We start from the raw sequence: 23247 nt of genomic DNA, 5'->3' as shown, positions 1-23247 counted from the left end.
TGTCAGGTACACATAGTCTTTGTGTGTAACCTTTTAATTTAGTATAAATATCAAATCAGTTTGCAAAACATTAAAGATCATCTTTTATCTCAATTCTATTCTTTTATATACATTTGCCAAGGTCTACTCAATAACCATATCTCTATTAACGACACTACGATTGCTTAAGTGTCGTGTGTATAAGTATGATATGTAAAGCCGGTTTAAACAATGTATACAAAAGAATAGATATAAGCTGAAAGACAATGTTTATTGTGTTTACAAATTGATTTGATTTATACTATCTGAAAGGCCTACACACAAAGGTTGTGTGTTCCTAACACAAATACATGTACTGTGGTCAAAATCCAGCTATTCCTATAATCTGCATTAAAGTAACAGAAGTGTTTTTTTATTGAAAAGTCGATGAGAAAAGCCATAATTATACAGGATACAATATTATAGTATGAATAGTATTTGATTTCAAAAAAAAAATTTCCTAATCTTTTTCAGGCTTAATACGGATCACCTACTGACTCCATACTTATGGCACTTGAACGCAATAGTATGTAGATATATTGATTCATATAAGGCGGAATGTCATACACTTTTACTTGCCTCTTTCTATGACGAAGGACATGCTTGAGTTCTAGCTTGTCATTTCTTTACATTGTTTACATGCATATACGGAGAAGCTGTCTTGCCAATATTAGGCAGCTAGTCATTAAAGTCGCTCATTTATCTTTCTCTAATATATGCCTCTAATTTGCTTACTCAAAAACTATTGTAATGACTAATCAGAGGCATCGAAAAAATCAAAGCGTCAAAAAAAAAAAAAAAAACTACCAGCGAAGCCGGCATGGGGGAAGGTGTTTGCGGGAAGGTTTTAGCCCCTGCTCCGAAAACATAGCGCATCTAACTTCAACATTTGATAGCAGACCTATAAGAGAGGTTTCCAGTAGCGAAGCAAAGTAGCAAAGCCATAATATCCAAGCAGCAAATATGGGTTTGCATTTCCATTATTAATAAGCTTGCCAACAACATAACATATCGAAATTTGCATTAATAGTCTTGTCAATATCGGTATGCCTCCTATTCAAATTATAAATTGCACAGGCTGCAGAACTGCCATTCCAGTAAATTACAACTACCAAAGATGTGATTCATAGCATGCAAATAAAAACTATAAAACAAAACATAGTCAGATTTGACAGCTTTCAAGCCATCATATCTTGGCATGTAGGTTTTTCTGAGCTACCAGAATAACGCCAAACAATTGTATTCGAGTAATAGTAACTTCCTGACACCTTTGCTCAACTTTTTGGAAACCCAAAAAACATAGCCAAAATTCGACTCCAAACCATGAGGGGCACCTCATGGTTTTCATCGAAAATCAAACGATCGCATTTTTGACCTTGAAAATGAAGACTTTTACTACGGTATACCTTGAATTAAAATGTTTCTATCGATCCAAGGCAACCTTTGAAATCATCTTTGTGGGACTTTGATATGTAAAATTTCGACATTTTGGCCAGAAACCTCTTTTCATATTTTCATAAATTGCTCAATAAGTTTATTCAAAACGTCTATATTACCAGGTACCATTGGATGCGCCTTGAAAAGTACTCCAGGGAAGCTTAAGGAAGCTTTTTTTGTTTTGTTTTTTTTTGTAGTTAATATTTTATTTTATTCAAATATTATTTTATGAGGGACACATGGCCGAGTGGTGGACCTTGAGCAACGGAATGAGCATCTAATCTAAATTACGTAGTAGTAGATAACAGTCTATCGATTAGAGAGGCTGTCCTGGTGGGGAAGCGCTCGATTGAGGCAGATGAGAGTGGGGATGGATTTTGGCTACCGTGAAGCCAGTACAGGTTCCACATTTGCCAAAAGGTTGTAGATATTACGGCCAGGTATTTCGAACGATCTTTGATAAAACAAGGAAGATGTAGGTAACGCACTGTGCCATAAATGATTTCGGGCGCCAGAGGATAGTTGTGGTAGTGCTGAGACAGGACGGATTGCCATAGTTGCCATTTGACGGGACAGTCAATGACGAAACGCCTTAATGTATCAGTGCTTTGGGCGCAGAAGGGACAGATCGAGTTTTCCACAGAGCCAATGGTACGCAGATAGGATTTGTGGGGGATGCATCGTGACAGTGCCCGATATAGAACCGTTCGTGCATCTGGATGAGCAGGAGAGGGCCACAAAGCCTTGGCCATGGATTTGCTGAACTGATGTTCGGAAGGGACCAGCTGTTGTTGCTGTTGGCGATAGGTGACTCGGTGATATTGCTTCCAGTGTTCGGTAATGCCCAATTTGTCAAAGAAATCAAAGCTCGTCCAATCCAAGATAGAGGTGGAAGGAGGCTGCAGGATGCGAGTCCACACACCAGGAACCAGTTTGACGGTTTTGAGCACGAGAATTTCTTGGTAACATGAGGCACAAAAAAGTGAGTAGCTAGAATACTCAGAAGCAACACGAAGACGCAGCCGTTGCTGCTGGTTATCAAAGATCAGCAACTTGGTGGCTGGAAACCTGGGGTGACACCGGAGCCAGTGATCATCGCTGAGGCCTATGAGCAGCTTGTGCAAAGACAATTGCATGATGGTCTGGAACGGTAGGAAATCCACTTGTTGAAGTCCATTGAAATCAAAGTAATCATACATGGCGAAGATAGAATGCCAGATAGAGAGATCCTTGTGTGTCAGGGAGGACTTGCGGTATTCAGCATCTAAGAAGGCCATGTAAGGAAACTCTGATGAAGCCGGTAGCAGTGATACGTGATAGAGCATGAAGGGCAGCAGGAAGGACGGATACTTCTGCGGTTTAACGAGGTAATTGAGCCAGCGTTTTTGGAGAATCAGTTGTTGAAGAGAAGGGTTGAGAACAGCAAGACCACCTCTGGACTTGGGTAGGAATATGAGTTCTTTGCGTAGTAATGGCCGCTTCTTCTTCCAGACAAATTGATAAACACAAGACTTTACTTTCTCTAAAAACCGTTTGGTAGGCTTCAGCATGTGTAGACTGTAGCACACCTTGGGCAAAATGAGGCTGTTGACGATGGTGACTCTACCCAGGATGGACAGTTGTCGTTGTCCGTAGACCTGACATTGAGTTCTGATTGAGTTGAGTAACATCTCTTCTGTTTGAGCACGTTGAGCATGGTTGTAAGCAAAGTACAAACCAAGATATAGAAACGCCGTAGTGGAGCCTTGGTGGTGGTATGTGTGAACGTTCATGTCTTCAAAGGCTTGCACCCACGCCGAAGAGCGACGACCAGACAGAGAAAAGGCTTCCGATTTGTCTTCATTGAACTTGGCATTGGAGACTGCGGCATAGTTGGCCATGTGAAGTTGGAGGCGATGCAGATCGAGTTCGTCTCGTAGAAGGACACAGACATCATCAGCGTACGCCAGGCATTTGACAGCTGGTGAATCATGAGAAGAGACCATCTCCGCAGATGCACTATTGCTCGCCTTAAAGCCGTGGAAAATAGGGTCTTGCAGGATGGACAAAAGGAACGGCTCCAGTGCAATATCAAATAGTAGAGGGGGGCAAAGGATCGTCTTGACGGATACCACGTTCCTTTTTGATTGCTGAGGCGAAGTGCCCATTGACATTGATATACATATCATTTCCAAAAAAAACAATAATTTGACACGTGATACAGAGCTGGCTGGAAACCCAAGACAATGAAGGACAGCACACAGATAGTCAGCATTCACCCGATCATAAGCTTTCTCCTGATCTAATAGAATACCATTACCCTTGCGGTTGAAGGCCCGAGCCTCTTCCAAGACCATCGATAATGCCATGCCATTGCCACAAATAAAGCGTTGTTGTAGGAATACTGTCCTCATTAGAAAGGCATTTGAGTCAGCCAGCAGAAGCGCCAGCCACCGTCACCAAAATTTATTCAAATTCAGCTTTTTTTGTTTGTTTGTTCAAGATTGGACAAATTTTGTCTTTTTTCGACTTCTTTAATCTATTTTAAGAGATTCGACTATATAAACTGTGATGATCACCCTGCGCTTCCTAATACATTCTTGAAGTACTTTTCAAGGCGCTTCCAATGGTGTTAACTGTAACAAATGTTTTGACTGAAATTATTGAGCAATTTAATAAAATTTGAAATGAGGTTTTTTAGCAAAAATAGCCATATTTTGCATATGAAAGCCTCATAAAAGTGGTTTCAGAAGTTGCTTTGGGTTTAGAGAAACATTTTGAGTTAATATAAACCATAGTAAAAGTCTTCATTTTCAAGGTCAAAAATGCGATCGTTTGATTTTTGATGAAAACCATGAAGGGTACCTCATGGTGTTTGACCAATTTTTGGCCATGTTATTTGGGTTTCCAAAAAGTTGAGCAAAGGTGTCAGGAAGTTACTGCTACTCGAGTACAATTGTTTAGCGTCATTCCGGTGGTTCAGAAAGGTCTACATGTCAAGATGTAAAGGCGTGAAAGCTGTCAAATTTGGCTGTGTTTTATATATTTGCTTGTCAAGAGGCGCGCTCTTGTTATGATACAAAGGCGCAAAAACATTGCATGCATTAATCTAGGTTTAGAGCATGCTGTTATGTCCAAATATTAAGCTTGACGTATAAGGTTAAGTGGCGCTGTTGTATCGCAGTATTAAGGCACAATGATACAGCTTATGAATGAAGTGATGGTGGCTGTAAGACACACTAGACATTCTGGACGCATTAGATAATCTGCATCTAGTAAAAACTGCAATATATAATCAGCTCAAATAATGTATTCGTAATCAATAACTCTTCTTGTAGCTCAATGACTAGGTGGCTCGCATCATATCCAATTTTTTATGCTTAAGCGTTCTGGTCTCCACATCCCACGCGCGATTGTCTCACACTGTATTTCATTAAGGATTGAGCACATTGATTACACACAAATGTTTGGTGCCTATAGAATTTACGAACAAGAGCAAATGCCATCCATTTTGCTAATACACAAAAGAGAAGGCATTCTTAAATCATTAATAGACAAAGCATTTTATTCAACGGCAAAACGAACCATCCTCTCAAAACGCTATAGAGAGAGTTGCTCAGGAGCTACACGAACATCTCATATCCTTCTCCTGCAAACATATTGTAGAATGAGCAACACTGCTCATGGACGTCAATTGATCTAATAAATACTTACAGGTACAGGGCTATTAATCCAATCTTCCACACGTTTATCCTCATAGTGGTCCTTGAATGGATTGATACAGGCATTCAAGCAAGCGTTTAGAATTTCCTTGGCTTCGTCTTCGTTTGTGTCATCATCAAAGGCTTGAATGACATCTTCAGCGATAGAATTTCGAAGTACAAAGCGAGGATTCACTGCATCCATGCGTTGTTTACGGTCATCATTATCCACCTTGTCCTTCAACAGGCGATGGCGATATATAGCCAACCAAGGTTTCAAAGCTTCCTTACTCGCCTCAGCTTGAGTGTCTTCTTCAGTTTTGATGTCAAGCCATTCTGTGATTGCCTTATCCGCATCTGCGTCTTCACCGTGTTCTGTAATCCTGTAGTTTGATAAAGATCTGTAAAAGCGATGGTAATCAATGTGATAGGTAGTCAGCCAATTCAAGAGAGGAATAACCACATCATCCATGTCGCTCTGAGAGCTCGAGGCTTCCAAAAGACCTATCTTACTTCGCATTTTAGTCAGGAGACGGTCCATAAAGTAAACTTTGAATTCATTATTGAGCAATTCTTGCACAAATGCTCTGCCTTGGTTGCGATATTCTTCCAGTGTGTCTTCATCAGTAACGCCTTGTCTAGTTTCATTTGTGATGTCTGCAAACACCAATTCATCTACTTTTTCACCTGCGCCGATCAATTCAAATAAAGGCACACTCAACTTTACCAAATTGAATAAGCAAACAGAAGGCTGACGATGAAATGCATACCCTAAAGAACAGTATATTCAGTATATGAATACCCATTCAACAGCATTTGCACTTACGTCCAGACTCGTCCGAGTGATTGCAAGTATATGAAGGGTCATAGTAATCCATGATTTGGAACGGTCCGTAGTCCATTGTCAAGCCCAAAATTGACATGTTGTCTGTATTCATCACACCATGGTTGAATCCAATAGCCTGCCATTCCGCAACCATCTCTGCCGTACTCTTTGTGACATTTCTAAAGAATCTTGCGTACTTGTTTCCAGGACCTGCATGTTCGTTATCCTTGACTACTTGATCTATAGCATAATCAGCTAAACGTCGCACATTATCCATATCATCTCGAGAGTAAAACATTTCAAAATTGCCAAATCTTAGCCAAGAGGGTGACATGCGAGCAACAATAGCACCAGTTTCAGGTTGCTCTACTTGGATGATCAGATAAAAGAAAGCCTATCAATGTACCACTTGACACTTACTTCCTTTGGGCCCATCATCTCGATACACATCTCTTGTTGTCTCAATCAGTGCCAGTGCTCTGGTCGTCGGCACACCCAAAGCATGCATGTGTTCAGACATCAAGAACTCTCGAATACTGGATCGCAGCACTGCATAGCCATCACCAAAGCGAGAGTAAGGTGTGCGACCTGCACCCTTCAACTGTATTTCCCATGATTCTCCTCTGGAATTTACTGATTCAAACAATGATACTGCTCTTCCATCGCCCAACTGGCCCGCGAAAAACCTAAGATTTGGCACAGTGCGTCAATACACAGTTGTATTTGCGACTAAAGCACGGTGCATTTCATTACCCAAATTGATGTCCTGCATAACAAAGCGACCAAGGTCGAGTATCTGGCAGAATCTCATTTCCAGAAAATACCGATACAAACTTTTGAGAGTCATTCAATATATCGTTGACATCTAGATCCAAATCTTTGCATGCAGGTTTAGATAATGCTAATAAACGAGGATCGGGTGCTTTTTCGGGATATACGTGCGAATAGACAGCTCCGTGGACAGGCCTAGGTGTGCGCATCAAGTTGGTTTGATTTGTCTCGGTTACTTTGGCTGTATAGATATCGCATGGCAGCGATTTTGTAAACTTGGTGGGTACTGAAGGCAGGCTCTCTAATGTTCTGCTTGACATTTTGAGTACAGTGTTCATAGTATGATCAAGTGGATATAAAAGGTGAATGAGAAACACTCTAAACATTTTTTTTTTCGTAGCATTTTTATTTAAGGCCCCCCATCAGTCTAAAGGCCAACCTCAGTAGAAGCATTGACCAATAAAATCACCATCCACCTGGCATCATGTTCGCATCATGTAGTAACATTGCAATTAGACGAGTCTGGAGCAAGCAATAGGGTTAGCAGCATCCTAACTAGCTTTATTAAGTGTAGTATATCTTCATTAACGTTGAATTAAACCGTTTGTACTGGCTTTGGCCATTGATACCTTAAAGAAGCCTATTTCAGAGTGAGTCATTGTTTTTCGCGATATCATATCATGTAGACATTTATATAGCTTCTGTAGCAAATAACATTGGGTACTCTGACTAGAACATGATCTAAGTTTGGTTTATTATTGGTTTTTGCACAGCTTTTTTTTTTAGCATCATTCTGCAAACACTTGTATCCAGAACCGAATCAAACATCTGCTCTCTCAGCAAACACGGCTTTCACTCAGCTATACCAATCCAGGGCCATCAACATGTCAAGTATGAGAAATTTACACATTTATTTAATCAAATTTAATACCAAAGGCAAAATCTTTCCATTCTTCGATAGTTTTCAAACCGTTTTCAGCTCTGCCCTTAACCATCTGGTAAGCATCCTCACCAAGAGGAAGGATATCTGGGAATGTACGGTTAGCAGCACCATTTTCATGTTTGACCACATCCACGAGCAGTTTAGCCAGCTTGTTAGGGTCACCAGGTTGTTGGCCGTGGTATAAAGCAGTGTTGTTTTTGTAGCCGTCCAACATTTCCTTGTAAGCCTCATGCTCTATAATATTCACCATGTTCTTTTCTTGGAAGAATTCAGTTCTTGTCATACCAGGCTCAGCAACGAGCACTTTGATCCCAAATTGCTCCACCTCCTTTCTCAAAGCGATACTAAGACCTTCAACAGCGAACTTGGAAGCAGCATATAAACCTGTAATAGGGAAGCCATCCCAACCAGCACCAGAACTGACATTGACAATGACACCTGTCTTCTTGGATCTCATGTGAGGGAGAGCAGCACGGGTAACGCTAAGCAATCCAAAGACGTTGGTATTGAATTGATCATAAGCTTGCTTGGTAGAGGCAAATTCAAGCAGATTTTCTTCAACATAACCAGCATTGTTGATCAAAAAGTCGATTTGGCCAACCTCACCAACAATCTCGTCCACAGCCTTCTTGATCACCTCAAAATCATCAGTAACATCAATCTTCTTTAACAGCAATCCGTCGTTCTTGCCGTGCTTCTCAAAAGCCTTCTCCAGCTTTTGCAGATTTCTTGATGTAGCAACAACCTTGTCACCCCTCTTCAAAGCTTCAACGGCAACAGATTCACCAATGCCGGAGGAGCAACCAGTAATCAACCAAACTTTAGACATTTTGAGTTTTTTATAACTTTATAAGAATATGCAGTTTTATAATGGAATTGTTACGATCTCTATATACTTTTTCTTTTCTGATCTGACAAGTGAAACCCATTTGCATGTTAATGAGTCCTCGGAAGGCACAGACATTGCAGAGTCCAATGAAACATTGCAACTGTGACGAAAGAGATCGAAGGCGATAACTGCGGTTCCATGTAAACGACACGGAAAGGGATTAACCAACAAATTCGAGCTTTTATGCGATCTTGATTATCAGCCTTGTATTGCCTTTTATAGTAGGGTTTACCTAAGCGATTACGTTGACTCGCTGCCATACTTGTCCATTGTCAACGTATGCTCATATCCAAATTTGGAGATAAAGTTCTACTCGAACAATCCAGAATTGCCGTTTTAGTAGACACAAATATGCTGAGATGTATATGTTGGGGCCTATTTGGATGATAGGTGATATTAATCGAATAGAGAAACCTTCCAGTGAGGGTCATGGCAAATATGACAAGCGGCTTGAGCCGAGCAAGGATGTGTAACATGAATACGCCAAATGTTGCTGACATGATTTCATATTGTGCCTGACTGTTGCAAGCATGAAATGTAGATATTCGACAATCCATCGGATCCTTAGCTTAAAAAAATCCCTCTTGGCCGATGTTGAGAGCAATTCATAATGAAGTGATCTACCAACCCATTGATCTACACCAAACTGACGATATGATGGAAACTATCAAGTACTTTATTGTTTTCAAAGAGATATATTATAATAAAATGTAAAAATAAATGGCTATGAGATGATGAAGGGGGAAACGAAGCACTGTACATGACTTTCAGTTTGAAAGGGAAGAAACATACCAATGTATAGTATAAGTTTAGAAAAGGGGGTAGGATAAGAAGGACATTAAGAGAATATGCAGAAAGTAAGGGGAGGGGGGGTTTTTGTATGCGAGGGTGTGTATAATTTACTCTAAGCTACGAATAGAACCAGATGCAAATGAATGAGCACCATTATGTTTGGAAGAACGAGAATGCATCGTATTTGATCTCTCATTAGAATTCCAGGGCACACGCTCGTTTCCTGCAACATAGACTGAGGGAACACAGTTTTCATTACCCCCGAGATACTTTTCACGAGTTGCAGGGTTGAAGAACAAGAAACCAAAGATATCATCAGGAATGAGACGAATCACCACACCGATGGGAAGAGACAAGAAGCCAATTACAATAGCAATGCCCCAGTGAGGTCCATCAAGAGCAACGACTTGGAAGGCAGCACCACCGAATTGAACAATGACGACTTGGCCAAGCACACAGATGAAGAAGATGCCAATGAAAAACTTGTTGGCGAGGATGTTGGTGAAGACGTTGATATGGCTATCAATTCTGCGGCAGCTATGAATGGTATTAGTATCTGCATTGCGAATACAGCGTTTAGACTTACTTGACTTCGTTAAAAATTTGACAAAACACAAAGGTGTTGAATACCACTGTCTGCAACACAGCATTATCAGTAGAGTAGTTGAGCACATTGCTGTACAAGAGCACCAGGGTCACCACCAGCTGGAAGATGGCTTGTCCGATAATCATCTTCCACATCTTGAATGTAATCAAAGGAGCAGAGCGAGGCTCGGGTCTACGGTTCAGTAATTCTGTAGTGGGTGGATCTGTAGCTAATGCAAGAGCAGCAAATGTATCCATAATCAAGTTGACCCAGAGCAGTTGAACAGCGGTAAGGACAGACTTTTGATCCGTACTAGCAACAGCAGAGATAAAAGTCAAGATCACAGCAACAATGTTGACAGTAATCTGGAACTCCAAGAACTTCTTGACGGCGTCGTTTACACAGCGACCCCACATAATGGCCTTCACGATACTTGAAAAGTTATCATCCATCAAGATGATACTGGAGGCTTCCTTGGCGACTTCAGTACCAGCAATACCCATAGAGAAACCCACATCAGCCATTTTCAAGGCAGGGCCATCATTGGTGCCATCACCCGTTACAGCAACAATATCACCCAGTTCACGCAGGCGGCTGACAAGGATACGCTTGTCTTCAGGGCTAGAACGAGCCAACACTTGCAGACGAGGCAAGACGTTGTCCATTTCAGATTGAGGCAGTTTTCTAAAGACAGGGCCTTCCATGACGATACCACCAGGAGTATAGATGCCACACTGCTTTGCAATGCTCTTTGCAGTGACGAGATTATCGCCAGTGACCATACGGACAAATACACCTGCACGTTGACATGCTTGTACAGCTTCAGGTACCCCTTCACGAAGAGGATCTTCGATACCAACAACACCAAGGAAAGTGAGGCCTTTATCTCTAACAATATCGTCGTAAGGTACATCATCATCTGCATTGGCTCTAGGTCCCCCGGGAGGCCACTGCTCGAAATCACGATAAGCAATGCCGATGGTGCGAAGACTCTTGGTGGCATAGCTCTGGATGACGCGTTCAATTCTACTCTCATCATCGCCTGTGAGTTCACGGGTATTAGCACCACTGTAATCATCGTTGGAGACTTGAGCAGACGACTTTTGTAACGATAAAATGTTTGAGCAGAGACCCAGAATGATTTCTGATGCGCCCTTGACATGCACACGGTACATAACTTGGTCCGGATCAGATGGGTGAGGAATTTGTAGTACAGTAGCCATAGCCTTGCGTTCAGAACTAAATGGATAGACTTGCTCAATGGGCCAACGAGATCGAAGTGTGTCATAATGCTCAGCTTTGATGTCACGGGAGAACTGCAAGAGAGCGGTTTCTGTCTTATTGCCTACAAAGCAAGGCTCTCCTTTTTCGTTTTCGCCTTCAAACGCATTTGAATTGACAGCGATGGACTGATTGATCATGTTTAAAACTTCTTTAGGAGCAGTAGTAGCTACGTTCTTGATATTAACGAGATCGGAGCGGGATGCAGGTGGATTGCTGATGAAGCGATAGGACGATCCAAATGTGCCCGCAACCACCGTCATCTTGTTTTGAGTCAAGGTACCTGTTTTATCAGAGCACACCGTAGTGGCATTACCCATGGTCTCGCATGCAGCTAGTACACGTACCAAGTTGTTATCCTTGAGCATGCGCTGGGTTGCATAAGCAAGCGCTAAAAAAAAAAATACAAATGTTGGTTAGATGTGTTCATGTGGCTATCATTGGATACTATCGTTCCCCTACCTAATGTCACGGCTAGCGGCAATCCTTCAGGAACAGCAACCACGACAATAGTAACGACCACAATCAAGATCTTCATAATGTCCATGACAATGGCTGTAGGCTGGTCAGGCACACCGTCCTTCCATGTCACAAAGTAGCGGATCAACAGGACAATCAGCATCAGTAAACCAGCAGCAGAGCCCAGCTTCGCAATCAATTCAGCCAGGGCGTTCAGCTTTTCTTGCAGTGGCGTACTCTCGGGCTCAGAACGCAGGGCCATCATGGTGCGGCCATAGTAGGAATTCTCGCCTACGCTTGTCACGAGGTAAGTGCAGACACCTTCCAGAACCTTGGAGCCAGAGATGATGAACGGATCGGGGACAGACTTGTGTTCAGTAGAGACAATAGGAGCCTTTGTCTTGACACCCAATTCAGAAGAAGAAAAAGACGAAGAAGCATGCGTAGTTGCAGTGTGAGCATTGGCCAATCGTTCGCACATTTGCCAGTTCTGTTTGCGCACAGCATCTGATTCACCAGTAGCAGCAGATTCATCGCATTTGAGATTGTGGCCCTCGATAAAGATACCATCCACAGGCACAATGTCTCCTGGTTCCAGGTGAAGAATATCACCGACCTGAATGTCATGCACAGAAATCATGCTAACAGTAGCCTCACGAGTTGCCTGGTTCACGGAAAATTTTAATATGTGTTTATATGTTTATAGTTGCTATTGTTTGTTTGTTTACCTTGACAGCACGATCTTCCTTCTTTGCGTTCAATTTCCGGAACTGCTTCTCCTTTTGATAGTCATTGACACTACCGACCAGAACAACCAGCAAGATGGCCACAATAATAGCGACACCTTCCACCCACTTGACACCAGGGATACGGTTACCAAAGGTGTCGTATTCAGGAACAGCAATGTCTTCGTACAGGCCAACACCGAGAGAGACGACAGCAGCAATAGCCAGTAGAATCAGGGTTTTGTCTTGGAAGGCAATCCACATCAATGCAAATATGCTCTTTGATTCAGTCTCAGGTAGTACATTAGCGCCAAACACAGCCTTTCTCTGAGGAAATGCAGTTAGATCAGGAGCTGGTACAGTAGCGTCTGTTCGATGGGTCAACTGTCTGCCGCCCAATGAATGCACAGTAGGAGTTCGCTTGAATTCGATTTCCTCCACATAGACAGAATCGTCCTTGTCTCTAATAACTTGATCTAGTGTAATGTTTTGATGCGCAGGTGCATTTGGTGTTAAGCCAGATGCCAGGTCGACATGAAGACCACGAGCTACGCCTTCCAGACCGCCATAGATGCGTAGCAAGGGTACGTTTTTGGGGTCCATCAGAGACGACAGCTGCTCAGGTACAAATGCAAATGGGTTGCTGGGATCATTGTGAGGTGTCAGGTTGTCTCGAAGATCAATCTTTACTTCATCGTTCAGGACCTTTTCATCCAAGACTGTGGATGAATGAGTTTCAATCAATGTTGGGTCCTCGCTTTTCAAGTTTAAATGCTGATTTGACATCTTTATGCTGCTTCCAATTGTATAGTAGTAGTAATAAAGTAGATGTGCAAATTCAAAATGCTGGTGAGTTTGACGGGTCTACTCTAGAGTGGATTTTTTAGTGTACAAAAGTAGAGAGAGAGAGAGAGAGAGAGAGAGAGAGAGAGAGAGAGAGAGAGAGAGAGAGAGAGAGAGAGAGAGAGAGAGAGAGAGAGAGAGAGAGAGAGAGAGAGAGAGAGAGACAGGAAGAAAAAGAAGAAAGAGATCAAGAAATAGCAACAAGCAAAAAGATGTTGAGCTAGAGGGGATTTTAAAGGAAGAAAAAAAAAAAAAAAAAAAAGAGTTGGATTCAAGGAGTTCACGGATGATGATGAAAGTCTTTTATAAGCTTCATTGATTGAATATACACGGGGTTAATTGAGCGTATAGATAGAAACACTGTTTCTGGAGCAAAGCAAGCAAATCCATGTAGAACTTTCCTGCAGATTAAAACTTCTTTTGTTTATTGCCAGTTGCATTAAAGGCAGATGATCAACAACTACATGTTGGTTTTTTTTATATCTACCAAGCATCTCACTGTAGTAATGTAGATAAATGTGGGGCTCATCGTGGTAGATGGATATATGATGTATATGCATAGTTTCTATTCAATCTATGCAAACACTAAGCCATTCCCCATCATTTTGTCTTGATTCCATGTCCTCCAGGCACAGAAAAGACTAAGAGGGGGCGAAAAAGGTGGCATACAAACAGGGCCCTTAAAATACGTATGATACACTCTTTCTCATGATCCAGCCCCTTTGGATGCCTCCCTCTCTTCTTTGAGCCTCTCCCCTGACTAATGCACTCTGAAATAAAACATAAATAATAATGAAAATCCCTTTCAAAGAAAGCAAGAAGGAAAGGAATGTCCATTGTGTGTGTGTGTGTGTGATCTGGCAGAAACTCTAGGAAAGCTACACACACCTGAACGTGTGTGGCACACCAAAAATGTAGTATTGTTATTTATTATGGTTTCCATATTAAGGCCAAAGAAGAATGCCTTAAAGTTGAATTTCTAATTGTCAAAACTTGATTCTCTTTATTTTTCCTCTTTTATTTTCCCTACCTTTTGTATACATCAAGCAAAGAAATTAGAATGGCACCTATGGTAAGTTGATGTTGGAATCCAGTTCTTTACTTTGGCTTGGGCTTTTCATTAATCCTCCGTGCGCATTGTAGAACAAGAGACGTCAAAATTCAAATGTGTTTGCCATGTTCGATAAAGCACAAGTCATGGAATTTAAGGATGCATTCAGTATTATGGACACAAACAGCGATGGATTGGTGGACATTAATGATTTGAAAGTGACATTTGAAAGATTAGGTAAGAAACCAGAGATATCAAGGGGGGGGGCGTAAATGAGAGCACATGAGTTAATTGAGATAATTATTGCAAGGTCAACCTGCTACAAATGAAGAGATTGAATTGATGATGGGAGATGCAACAGGCCCCATTAATTTCACCGTCTTTTTGACACTGATGGCCGATAAGCTAGCAGATACAGATCCTGAAAACACCATCCTCAAGGCATTTTCTGCCTTTGATGATAATAGAAACGGAAAGATCAATGCGGACTATTTGCGAGAATGTATGACAACTATGGGCGATAGGTTTACAGATGAAGAGGTATGAAAAGGCGTTTTTCTCCCCAGAGGAATCGTTCAAATATCAACTCACACACTCGCGTGATGTATTGTAGGTCGACATTATGTTCAAAGGCTCTGTCGTAGATGAAGACGGCAACTTTAATTATAGGGATTTTGTTCGTATCCTGAAACATGGAGAGTAACCCTCTTTATTATTTTACCTCAATATTTTGTCAATAACTGTAAATAGTATATCCCACACACACACACACACACACACACACACAAAAGCAAACATGTACTCCTACTCGATCGCTTTTTTGGTGTTATCTCTAGTTTCTCATTTTTATTCAATAAAGAGACAAGATGATATAATAGCTACACAACATACCAACCAAACACAAAAAAAACTCCTATTCTTATCATCTCATGTTTAGCAAGATCTTCAAAAAGAATTTCAAGAGAAGGGGGAAGCTACTGGTTCAATGCATGCTATTTGTAGACGTTACATTCATCTTATGCAATGCAGAAAACCACATTTATCATTACGTTCTAGCATGATTCAACCGAAGTTTGTTGATGAATGGGCACGTGTAAATGTGGTTGTATTGTAGAAACAGAGAGAGAGAGAGAGAGGGAGAGAGAGAGAAACGGGAATATCATTGCAAATAATAGATGATGATAGGGTGATTGACATTGTGCATTTTTGTGTTTTGTTGTTTGTTGTGGGTGATGAGCGTTTAGGAGAAATTGTACAAATCAAGTATAAACACAATGTATATGTTAGGGGGTAGCGGCAATCATTGAATACTAAGCATTAACAAAAATATGCCATCATGTTATATGGAAGCATTCGAAGAATAGCATTGTATTATTAGTTGTATAAACTGCATTAATTCGAATGCATTCAGCTAAAACACTCGCCGAAAAAACTGAGAATATCAACCCTGCTTGACCAGTGCAGTTGACCATCAGGTATAGATTCCAAACAGGCATTCCCCATCTCAAATGACGAGCACCTTTAATTTGTTTAAAATACTACCATTTTATTTCATGTAAAGCAGACATCGTTCATCGCTGTGGCAGTGGCAAGATTAGAAACAGAAAATTGTAGGGATGATAGTTACTAGTAGTTATATACTCTTCTGTAATGCTACTCGACTTTTCCTTCAAGGACTACAGACAGCATCTTGATCCATGGAGATGCCAAACAATGCTCTTTTTCCGACATGTGACCACTACAGCGAGAGAGCACCTCATGCGCCTTTTTGTAATTTCCTTTCTTTACATGATAAATCCAGGCTACCTTGGGCAAGTGCTGTTGCTCACTGGAAAAGAATGTCTCTGTAAACGCTGGATACTGTTCACAAAAGTACCAAATGTTCTCTCGCAATTCAACATCCAGCTGTTGCAGTAGGCTTTCAAAGTAAGGATATCCAAAGCGATCCACAAAGTGTCTCGACGTTTGTCTGAATTCTTCTGGACTCAAGTTGAGATGTGGAACTGAGATGACAATAAAGGTGATATCATTATGCTTATCAGCAAGATCAACTACTGCTTGATGCAATCCCACTGCACACAATCCTTTAAACACTGTTTTCTTCATGTCGTCGTATTCTTCAGTGTACGGTTGTTGTCTGTGGATGTCCAATAAAAGGGTAGCCATGTCCCGTAACTTGGCCTTTTGGCCGTTGTCTGGGCAGGATATTGTGTAGTGAGCCACTTTTTGATCAAAGATACTAACCAAATGCTTACATGCCTTGGCTATTAAAAAAAAAAACCAGTTACCATATGCAACTTTATATAGCGTGTGTAGATGGATGGTATTACCAGAGAAGTTATTCTTGGGCGGTTGCTGTATGCTATATCGAGGTAGATTTATGTCTTCAAATGACCTGCATTTTTGGATGATTCTCTACATGGCAAATCATGTTAGTAGGTGAATATCACACAAAAGGGACGAATGGACATTACTGGTATAATATCGTCTGCGCAACTGGATACGTTATTAGTGGAAATTTGCGAGAGGAAATCTTTAATCTTGTCAATCTATAGGCACACATGCTGATGAGTACGACGAGATCCTGCAAGCATACAAACAAATACTCATTTACATGGTGTGTGAGGAAATCCGCCCACTGCTGAGATTTGGTGTTTGGTTGATCTGTTGTCTGGAGCAGCACTGCTTGGCTGATTTGAGTGACAGTGTCCATCCATTGCATATCAGCGGATCTGGCTCGAATGTCAGTTTACAGGGTTTCCCCTTCTCGTTTAGATGGAGACTTACTTTTCTAGCGTAATCTTCCACAGCTGCTTTGATAAATAATACAATTCCAGCAACTCAAACAATTGAGATCTTTGCTCGGCGGACAGCTACACAAATAGCAAACATCAGAGGGCATTGAACGCATCAAATAAACAAGATACATTACGAATCGGTCAAGCATCTGATCTTGCAGTATCTTGTACATGTGATTCTGAAAGTAGAATCTAGATTCAATAGGCGAGATTTCCAACATTTTTGGCAAGAAAGAGCAGGCCCCAGTACGAATCTCGCGAGTCAAATCCATCACTGCAGAACCCACATCCTCATGATGTTCGACAGCAAGAGGAAATTGCAGCGGTGACTGAGGGAAACAGTGTTTAGAAGGGTGATGACATGAACAAAATGCCAGTGTACTTTTACCTCATTAAACACACCAAAGAAGAGGGCTTGCTCTAGTCTTGATTTGAATACCATTGTGTTTCTCTCCACCTAGTTTCATTTAAGTACATACTCGGTCTGAAAGCAGCCGGCTTCAACTTACTACATCATCAACAATACCAGCATAAATATTGCTATTCAATATCAAATGAGTGTCGAGCCTAAGGCCACCACTAATCACTACTCACCCTGGCCCCTGAATCTCGCTCTTGTTCACCTGAAACTCGAGCACATCACTTTTAGCTGTAACCACCTTGGCTGTATCGAAGCTCTCCGAAGAATCTGTAACATGCACAGCCAATATAGCATTCTCTTTATCCTTCAACACCAAAGATTCCTCAAACACCGACTTTTTGCTGAGGGATCTCGCTACAACCGTGCCATCAAATGATGCAAATGCAATGTCCTTTGTGATGTTCAGTTGAGGGATTTTTGAGGATGGCGAGGGTATTTCGGAATAGGGCAACGAAGCTGTATGCTGAGGATACATCATTATTGTGTCATTGCTGTGGATCATGCTGAATTTTATCACTGCATATTGCACATATTCACTTAGTCCAGGAACCGTGTAGGATACTAACAAAACCAACTCCTCCTTACTAGTGAGGGGGGGAGGGGGTGCGTCATGTTAGTTTACTGCCCATGTATGACATTTATGGCGCTTCACTCACATTTCAATGTCCATAGTTACTATTCTACATTGGAGCATGGATTTCGTGATATCGGAGGGTACATGTTGTGATATGCAATTGACAATGTCGTTTTGAAGAGGGATACGTGCAACTAACTATCACATAGTGAGTATGTTGGACGACCCTCAGAGGTTTAACCGACAGTACCTGAGCCTCTGTATTGTTGATGATCCACACACACACTTGATGATGACTGCACATATACACCATATTATCCACTGTACTAATATTTACAATAGATCCACTCTCTTCAATCTTTGGTAATGTACATTCTGATGCATGTGGAAGAGATGCTGTGTACAGTGATTTCATGAATCCCCATGGACCAGGCATGCTTTGTTTGCAGAGTGTCATTACACGGTGTTGAGTATTAGTCGCTGTGGAGTTCAGCAAGTAAGCCTGGCCTGTGGATGACCCAATCAAGGCTTGATCCGCATGAATCCATTTGACAGCGGTAATGTACTCGTATGGTTGATATAAAGGGATGTCGTAGAATGCTTGTGTGAATCTACCGTCATAATGTACAAATAAAATGGCTTTGCCTCGACTGTCCACTGTCAGTATCTTGACTACTTGCTCATCCTCCCGTTGTATGGTGTTGTCTGTTTGGAGAAATATATCAAATAAGGGGTTGATACTGTCTTCTTTGTACAAGTGGGCCATGGGATGTGCAATATGTCTGTGTGATTTCTATCCAATAACTCCCAGTAAGCACATGCTTCCATTGATATATTGAGTGCATTTTACCTTGAGATACAGGTAAAAATGCGTAGTCGTCAGGAGCGCCATGTATTCTGCCTGCAAACTAGCCTTCACGCGAAGGAATTTACCCAATTCTTATCGAGACGAATGCATTAGCAACAGTGGACGATGCCATTCAACATATACATACCTCGGTGTATTATCGTCTGATATCTCTCGGGAAGCTTGCAGTTTACTGTTATTTGGTAAGCGTTTGATTTGCAGAGGATGTTTGGATCAAGCCAAGGCTCTGTAAAGGGCGCACTCATGCTCTGCTGCTGATTGTTGCCAAACAAGACTCGCTTATCTGCTATAGATTTGCTTTCTAATGTGGGTTCTCGTCTCGACTGAAGCAGCACTGTAGATTTAGACTTTGTCATGGTAAAGGTTATATGAACGAAAAGGTAAAGTAGGATTTTATTGTTTGGTTTGCATGTAAAACGGGAGAAAGGAAGGACTGCCAATAATGATTGGCCTTTTTTATTTCTTTTCCGTCTTGACCTTCTTCTTATTGTCCTGAAAGTAGTTTGTAATAGCACCGTTAGTAGCAGCAGCAGGGTAGTGCTTGATCCAGGTATCAAACAGGGCCATGGGTTCAGGGTAATCACTGCCAATTTGACACTTGTACTTGGCTTGATCTTCTTTGGTCATCAGCCATGGACAGTGGATGAAATGTGTAGGCAGATGCTCCAGTTCAGGGCACCAAAGCTTGATGTAATCACCATCAGCGTCGTAGTCTTTGCCTTGCTTGATGATATTAAAGTGTCTGAAGCCTTCACGAGGATCACAGCCCACACCAGCCACTAGAAGAAACGTATTGTTAGTCCATCCTATCAAGAAAAGTGCGATGCAGAGCATTCTCACCATACTGCCAGTTGCCGTAGTTGGAGTACACGTCATGATCCAGAAGCATAGACTCAAAGTATTCAGCACCAATACGCCAATCAATCTCCAGATCCTTTGCGAGGTAGCTAGCAACATTTTGACGACCACGGTTATTCAAAAAACCAGTGTACAGGAGCTCTCTCATGCAGGCATCGACAAAGGGAGTTCCCGTTTGACCATTGCACCATTTACTGAACTGATCATCATCCGATCTCCATACTTTGTCTGTGTAGCTGTTCTTTGGCTTGGGTTTCTCATCCACATGCTTCTTGTCATCTTCTTTGGCTATTTCTGGCTTTTCCATGTTTCTGAATCCATGCAGCATGAAGATGCGAGAACCATAACCTGCAGCCAACAATCTAAAAAAGTCTCTCCATAACTAAAAACAAGCTTGATTACTAGGCAGCTTCTTTGACGACTACGCAACATCCCTCAGACTTACCAACTCAAAGCGCACCCAGTAAATACCGTCATCGTCTCCCCCAGCCTTGACACTGCGCTTTCTCTTGCGTTGTTGGTTGAATTTATCCATTTGATGCCAAATCAGTCGAGGTGACAAACACCCGTGAGCCAAAAAAGCAGAGAATTTGGTCGAGTACTCTGTGCCAATCATGCCATTACGCGTATGTTTGTACTCATCTACAGCGTGTGTCTTGAACACATAGCTGTTGAGTCTATCCAGGGCAGACTGTTCACCACCCTTCCAAGGATATGCAGATCGAGAATCCTTTTTGACGTGAATGTCCTTGTACAACTCTTCCAGGCTCTTGTAACCGTCCTTGGCATGCTCAAAATCCCAAGCGACTTGAGGGAATGCAGGCAACTTTTCAGGCATGTCCAGTGGCGCTCTGACGGGATGATCCATCTTTTCAATTCTCTTGCGGAAATGAGTATACACCTTGTAAGTGCGTTCGCCTACGAAATCCAAATCATCTGGATGCACCATCATTGAATCGTGGTAGTATTTGACATTGCCCTTCATGGATTTTGAGAGATCCTTTTCGATCAATAATTCCTCATAGGCGTACTAGATTGCGCAGATATATGTCAATGCCAAACCGTGATGAACGCGCTGCAGTACCTACCTCCTTGGGTGCGTGTACATTCTCCAGCTGATACTTTTTGGTGGCCAAGTACTTTTCCAGCCTGGGGAATACTTCCTCTGGACGTCCAAAGAGAATCATCAGATCACTGCCTCTGTTGACGAGCTGCTGCTTGAGATCCATGATGGATTCGTAGTAAAATCTAGAGCGGAAAGCCTTGACACGGTCGAGCTTGAAGAACCACGTCTTGGGAGCCGCATTATCACCTTGATTCTTGAGATTACTGATATCCGTCATACGCGGATCAATGCAAACCACCGGCAAGATGTCAGCACCTGGCTTTGCTTTCAAGGCATGAAATAAGGACTGATTGTCGTGAACTCGTAACACGTTGCGAAAGAAGCACACTTGAATAGATTTTGAAGCTGTCATTTCGTTGCGTGATGTATATAAAAAGGAAAAAGGTGAATTCGCAGCATGCATGATGGCAGCTCTTTTTTTTTTTTTTTTATATCAAATCCTTCACATCAAAAAAAAAAAAAAAGATCGAGATCGGATCGTCAATGAAACAAGCTCGATGAAACTTTTTTATGCCTGTTCTCCCAACTGGTGCAAATCGATGCTATATAAAATGCCATTTATTCCTGCTAAAGCAATCCCAATGATTTTAACAATCCTTCACTGGCTCTAGTCACTTGTCTAAAGTTATGCTCAAATCCATCATTTCCGCCATAGTAGGGATCCTCGATGATGAGCTCGCCTTGAGGATCGTATTCGCCAAATAATCTGACAACTGCCTTTGAACCTTTAGGTGCAAGTCTCTGTTTGTACAATGCCAATCACCCCCCCAAAATTACGTCAATACTCACAATCCTCTCGAGTTTGAATGATTTTTAATTTACCTTCAAATCGCTCAAATTAGATTCATCCATGCAAAGCACATAATCAAAATCGTCAAAATCCTTTCTGGAGACCTGTGATTCCGTAGTCAAATCTCTGATCGTATATTCTCACAGGACACCCTACCTTTCTAGCCTTGTGCTTGACGGGCACGCCATGAGCCTTACAGCATGAGGAACTACGGCTATCGGGAACACTGCCCACCTGTGCAATCTGTCAAAACTGCAATGCCCTCCTTCGTCCATCCACAATCACTTACATGATAAGAAGCAGTACCAGCAGAATCTATCTTGGTGATTTTGTCTTGAAGGTTGTGCTGTTTTACGATGTGAGCAAAGACAGCTTCGGCCATAGGAGAACGGCAAATGTTGCCTACGAGAATGCATATTTCACATTAGGCACAATGCCTTCCCCTCTTCCCCTCTTCCCCTCTTCCCCTCTTTCTATTTGACTATGTCGATGCTTACCCAAGCATACAAATAAAACACTAATAGGTTCGCTCGACATCCTTCTTTGCTGCTGTAAATGTAAAATAAACAAAGAAAAATAGGTGTGAGGCGCGCAATTTGTAGTTTTTGTATGCAAATTCTTTTCACCTCCGAACAAGAGGAGTGCGATATCTGTCAATCACTCTTTGGTTCCTGGTGCATGTGGGATGAATGAGTCATTGATTTGTGCGGATGGATAGTGCCTGTGAGAAATACACCCTCAGACTACGTGGCACTGGCTTCCACAAGAGATGCCAATCAGGGGTATAGTATTTGGTACGCTGCTGCTCGCAATTAGCCATTGCTATTACTGCCCAATGATTGATTGTTTGAAAGAAAAAGGCAACCCACGTCCTGCCTGAAATGCAGCGTGCTTGCAACAGCAAGCTCTTTCCCAGGTCAACATATATGCTTGATGCAATACAAGCAAAGTGATTCAGCAAATATGACAGGCGGCAGGAGGCAGAATACGAGAGTCTCAGGAAATTACATCTAGCTGATAGCTGCAAGCTGTCATAAACAAACCTCAATGAAATTGCATTCAAACATTGACCATGACATGATTACTACAGATATTTTCAAATCCGTCTGCCTTGCAATATTTTTAACATGAACGTTTCGGCAACTGTAAATCCATATGCAGAAACCAACATATTAGCTATTATCGTTTGTTTAATTAATAATCAGCAACAATGACACTTTACACACTTCTTGTTAAAAATTGGAGGCTGCTTTATTTCCTGGTTGTGTCACGCTACGTCTGTGCTTATATGTCCAGCCGATTCTATGGATGTACTACGGTATACTCAATTTCGCAGCTTTGAACAAAGGATCATTCGAAAATCAATTTTTGAAATATTGATGCTAGAGCCCTGAGACTAGTATATTCCTATACCAATTTGCTGCCCTTTAAACGATGGTGCAATTGAAATTTGCGTAGGTAGTCTGGTTGTTGAGAAAAAAAGAGATTTTAGAAAATAGTTAATTTTGAAT

At 41.7% G+C, this 23247-nt stretch overlaps 8 protein-coding genes across 8 annotated transcripts; 1 reads left to right on the top strand and 7 right to left on the bottom strand.

Annotated features, from left to right (window-relative positions):
* Nucleotides 1–1742: 1742 nt before the first annotated feature.
* On the bottom strand, nt 1743–3848 carry ATC70_006578 (uncharacterized protein; the record flags this gene model as incomplete). The annotated part of the gene is made up of 1 exon (XM_064825852.1): nt 1743–3848. The coding sequence occupies one exon, from the start codon at nt 3846–3848 to the stop codon at nt 1743–1745; it is 2106 nt and encodes a 701-aa protein (XP_064687366.1).
* Nucleotides 3849–5133: 1285 nt separating this feature from the next.
* Nucleotides 5134–7052, bottom strand: ATC70_006577 (uncharacterized protein; the record flags this gene model as incomplete). Its single annotated transcript, XM_064825851.1, has 4 exons — nt 5134–5906; nt 5962–6327; nt 6382–6647; nt 6715–7052. The coding sequence occupies 4 exons, from the start codon at nt 7050–7052 to the stop codon at nt 5134–5136; spliced, it is 1743 nt and encodes a 580-aa protein (XP_064687365.1).
* Nucleotides 7053–7646: 594 nt separating this feature from the next.
* ATC70_006576 (uncharacterized protein) lies at nt 7647–8504 on the bottom strand (the record flags this gene model as incomplete). Its single annotated transcript, XM_064825850.1, has 1 exon — nt 7647–8504. The coding sequence occupies one exon, from the start codon at nt 8502–8504 to the stop codon at nt 7647–7649; it is 858 nt and encodes a 285-aa protein (XP_064687364.1).
* A 959-nt stretch (nt 8505–9463) lies between these two features.
* RABG3F (Ras- protein RABG3f) lies at nt 9464–13193 on the bottom strand (the record flags this gene model as incomplete). Its single annotated transcript, XM_064825849.1, has 4 exons — nt 9464–9893; nt 9943–11614; nt 11686–12346; nt 12411–13193. The coding sequence occupies 4 exons, from the start codon at nt 13191–13193 to the stop codon at nt 9464–9466; spliced, it is 3546 nt and encodes a 1181-aa protein (XP_064687363.1).
* Nucleotides 13194–14310: 1117 nt separating this feature from the next.
* Nucleotides 14311–15004, top strand: ATC70_006574 (uncharacterized protein; the record flags this gene model as incomplete). The annotated part of the gene is made up of 4 exons (XM_064825848.1): nt 14311–14322; nt 14394–14538; nt 14612–14841; nt 14915–15004. The coding sequence occupies 4 exons, from the start codon at nt 14311–14313 to the stop codon at nt 15002–15004; spliced, it is 477 nt and encodes a 158-aa protein (XP_064687362.1).
* A 950-nt stretch (nt 15005–15954) lies between these two features.
* On the bottom strand, nt 15955–19318 carry ATC70_006573 (uncharacterized protein; the record flags this gene model as incomplete). The annotated part of the gene is made up of 13 exons (XM_064825847.1): nt 15955–16565; nt 16632–16716; nt 16776–16850; nt 16916–17033; nt 17089–17174; nt 17234–17428; nt 17488–17556; nt 17609–17639; nt 17694–18104; nt 18177–18292; nt 18345–18887; nt 18945–19033; nt 19090–19318. 13 exons carry the CDS (start codon nt 19316–19318, stop codon nt 15955–15957), a joined length of 2658 nt encoding a protein of 885 aa, XP_064687361.1.
* A 100-nt stretch (nt 19319–19418) lies between these two features.
* On the bottom strand, nt 19419–21298 carry MRPL35 (mitochondrial 54S ribosomal protein YmL35; the record flags this gene model as incomplete). Its single annotated transcript, XM_064825846.1, has 4 exons — nt 19419–19741; nt 19803–20202; nt 20266–20850; nt 20909–21298. 4 exons carry the CDS (start codon nt 21296–21298, stop codon nt 19419–19421), a joined length of 1698 nt encoding a protein of 565 aa, XP_064687360.1.
* A 215-nt stretch (nt 21299–21513) lies between these two features.
* ATC70_006571 (uncharacterized protein) lies at nt 21514–22273 on the bottom strand (the record flags this gene model as incomplete). Its single annotated transcript, XM_064825845.1, has 5 exons — nt 21514–21687; nt 21769–21840; nt 21893–21970; nt 22026–22138; nt 22234–22273. 5 exons carry the CDS (start codon nt 22271–22273, stop codon nt 21514–21516), a joined length of 477 nt encoding a protein of 158 aa, XP_064687359.1.
* Between the last annotated feature and the right edge of the window lie 974 nt (nt 22274–23247).

The sequence above is a fragment of the Mucor velutinosus genome (genome assembly GCF_035048745.1).
Source record: "Mucor velutinosus strain NIH1002 chromosome Unknown tig00001547, whole genome shotgun sequence".
Classification (NCBI taxonomy): Eukaryota; Fungi; Mucoromycota; class Mucoromycetes; order Mucorales; family Mucoraceae; genus Mucor; species Mucor velutinosus.
This window is presented reverse-complemented; position numbering and strand designations above follow the sequence as displayed.